The sequence below is a fragment of the Poecilia reticulata genome, linkage group LG12 (genome assembly GCF_000633615.1).
Source record: "Poecilia reticulata strain Guanapo linkage group LG12, Guppy_female_1.0+MT, whole genome shotgun sequence".
Classification (NCBI taxonomy): Eukaryota; Metazoa; Chordata; class Actinopteri; order Cyprinodontiformes; family Poeciliidae; genus Poecilia; species Poecilia reticulata.
In genome coordinates this window covers 22,907,210-22,908,599 of record NC_024342.1, presented here as the reverse complement: position 1 = coordinate 22,908,599, position 1,390 = coordinate 22,907,210, and the positions used below count along the sequence as shown (strand labels likewise).

The following is a 1,390-nucleotide window of genomic DNA, read 5'->3' as shown; positions in this document are numbered from 1 at the left end:
TTTTTTTGAAAATTTCTGAAATTACTCATAAAATTCCCGTTTTTTGGCAGAAATTTACAAATTTTCTTCCTTTAATGCATGTTTGCTGTATTAAAAAAGCATATTTTTTAGGTTTGTTTGAATAAATTTATTTTAGTTGATAAAAATGGGATTAGGGTCACTGATTCTAAACACTTGCTATATTTATCCCAGATTAAGGAATAAATTAAGGAATAAAAACTGATTTTGGTGCAGATTTCAGTAAAACTCTGAATAAACTTGGGTTTTATCCTTTTATTAAACCACTTTATGTTGCATTTTACATTTTATTGTGTAAGAAAATGTAAATTAAAAGTCTCAATCTCTATTTTTGGACTCCCCTGTTGTACATAAATGCAAAAGTCCTGATGTTTTATCTTTTTATCTGATTTAAATTCCAGTTTAGAGACAGTGACCTCCTTCCTGCCCTGCCTGCCTGCATGCATCCTGCCCTCACTGCACAGCTGAAGCAGAAACATGAAGGAAATAGGACCCTGCGTCCCCTCCCTGCTCTCCACTTTCCATTGAAACCATCATCCCTGCAGCTCTGCCATGAATTCAGGGGAATAATCTGCTTCCACCGCTAATATCGGCTAAAAATAGGGCGGAAGGAATGAAGATGGCTGTCCTGGAGGAATGAATAAATGGATAAAAAGGCAGTTTGAGGARGGGGATCGCTACGCTCCCACCAGTTGGTGCCTAACAAAGACCACCGGCGTGAAATCTCCACTGGCGTGCAAACCGCAGGAGACAAAGCGTGGGGGACTGAGCTCAGATTCACGCAGACACTTGTCGCAAAGATGCTGCGGACACACCACTGCTTCTGAAAATTATGTTAAAAGACGAACTCCTGCAGATCTGAGCTGAGATTTTGCGTCACCACACGCACCCCGGTGACATCCCGCGTCCACGCCCGCAGGCCCACACCGAACCCGAGCCGCGGGACCGACCCGCAGGAAGCCGGGGACTCACCGTGATGCGGGGGATGTTCTTCTTGCCCTGGTATCCGGACATCTTTCCCGGCGCTCCTGCTCGTTTTTGGAGATTTTTTTTTGTTGATTTTTTTTTTTTTTTGGAGACGGAGGAGTGCGGATTACCAGCGTGCAGCCTCTTAAAGGGAGCGGAAACAGCCGAACCTGGAGCGACCCAAACCGCCTCGGAAGTTCAGACCCGAACCCTGACAGCCGAACCCAGCTCTCCACCGGCGCGCCGAGACCCGTTACCTTCCCAACGCGGAACCAGACAAGAGCAGAAAGGAGGCGCAGCCCGCACTGGAAGGGTCCGCACCGCGCATGCGCAGAGCCTCGCCCTGCTCCATTGACAGGCGAGCGGCTCTAATGCCATCAATTCCCTTCATGGATTAGGATGGAGG

The 1,390-nt window shown here is 47.1% G+C and overlaps 1 protein-coding gene across 2 annotated transcripts in view; it reads right to left on the bottom strand.

Moving 5' to 3' along the window:
• Positions 1-1,390, bottom strand: part of LOC103474003 (dihydropyrimidinase-related protein 2) — a 27,073-nt gene that overhangs the window by 19,272 nt on the left and 6,411 nt on the right. Inside the window, exon 1 of one of the 2 annotated variants that reach the window (XM_017307912.1) lies at positions 991-1,363. The exons of the other annotated variant lie outside the window; for it this stretch is intronic. Coding sequence (XP_017163401.1) covers positions 991-1,032 — 42 coding nt within the window. The 5' untranslated portion in view covers positions 1,033-1,363. Of the gene's footprint in view, positions 1-990; positions 1,364-1,390 lie in introns of those variants that run through there. 2 annotated transcript variants of the gene reach the window in all.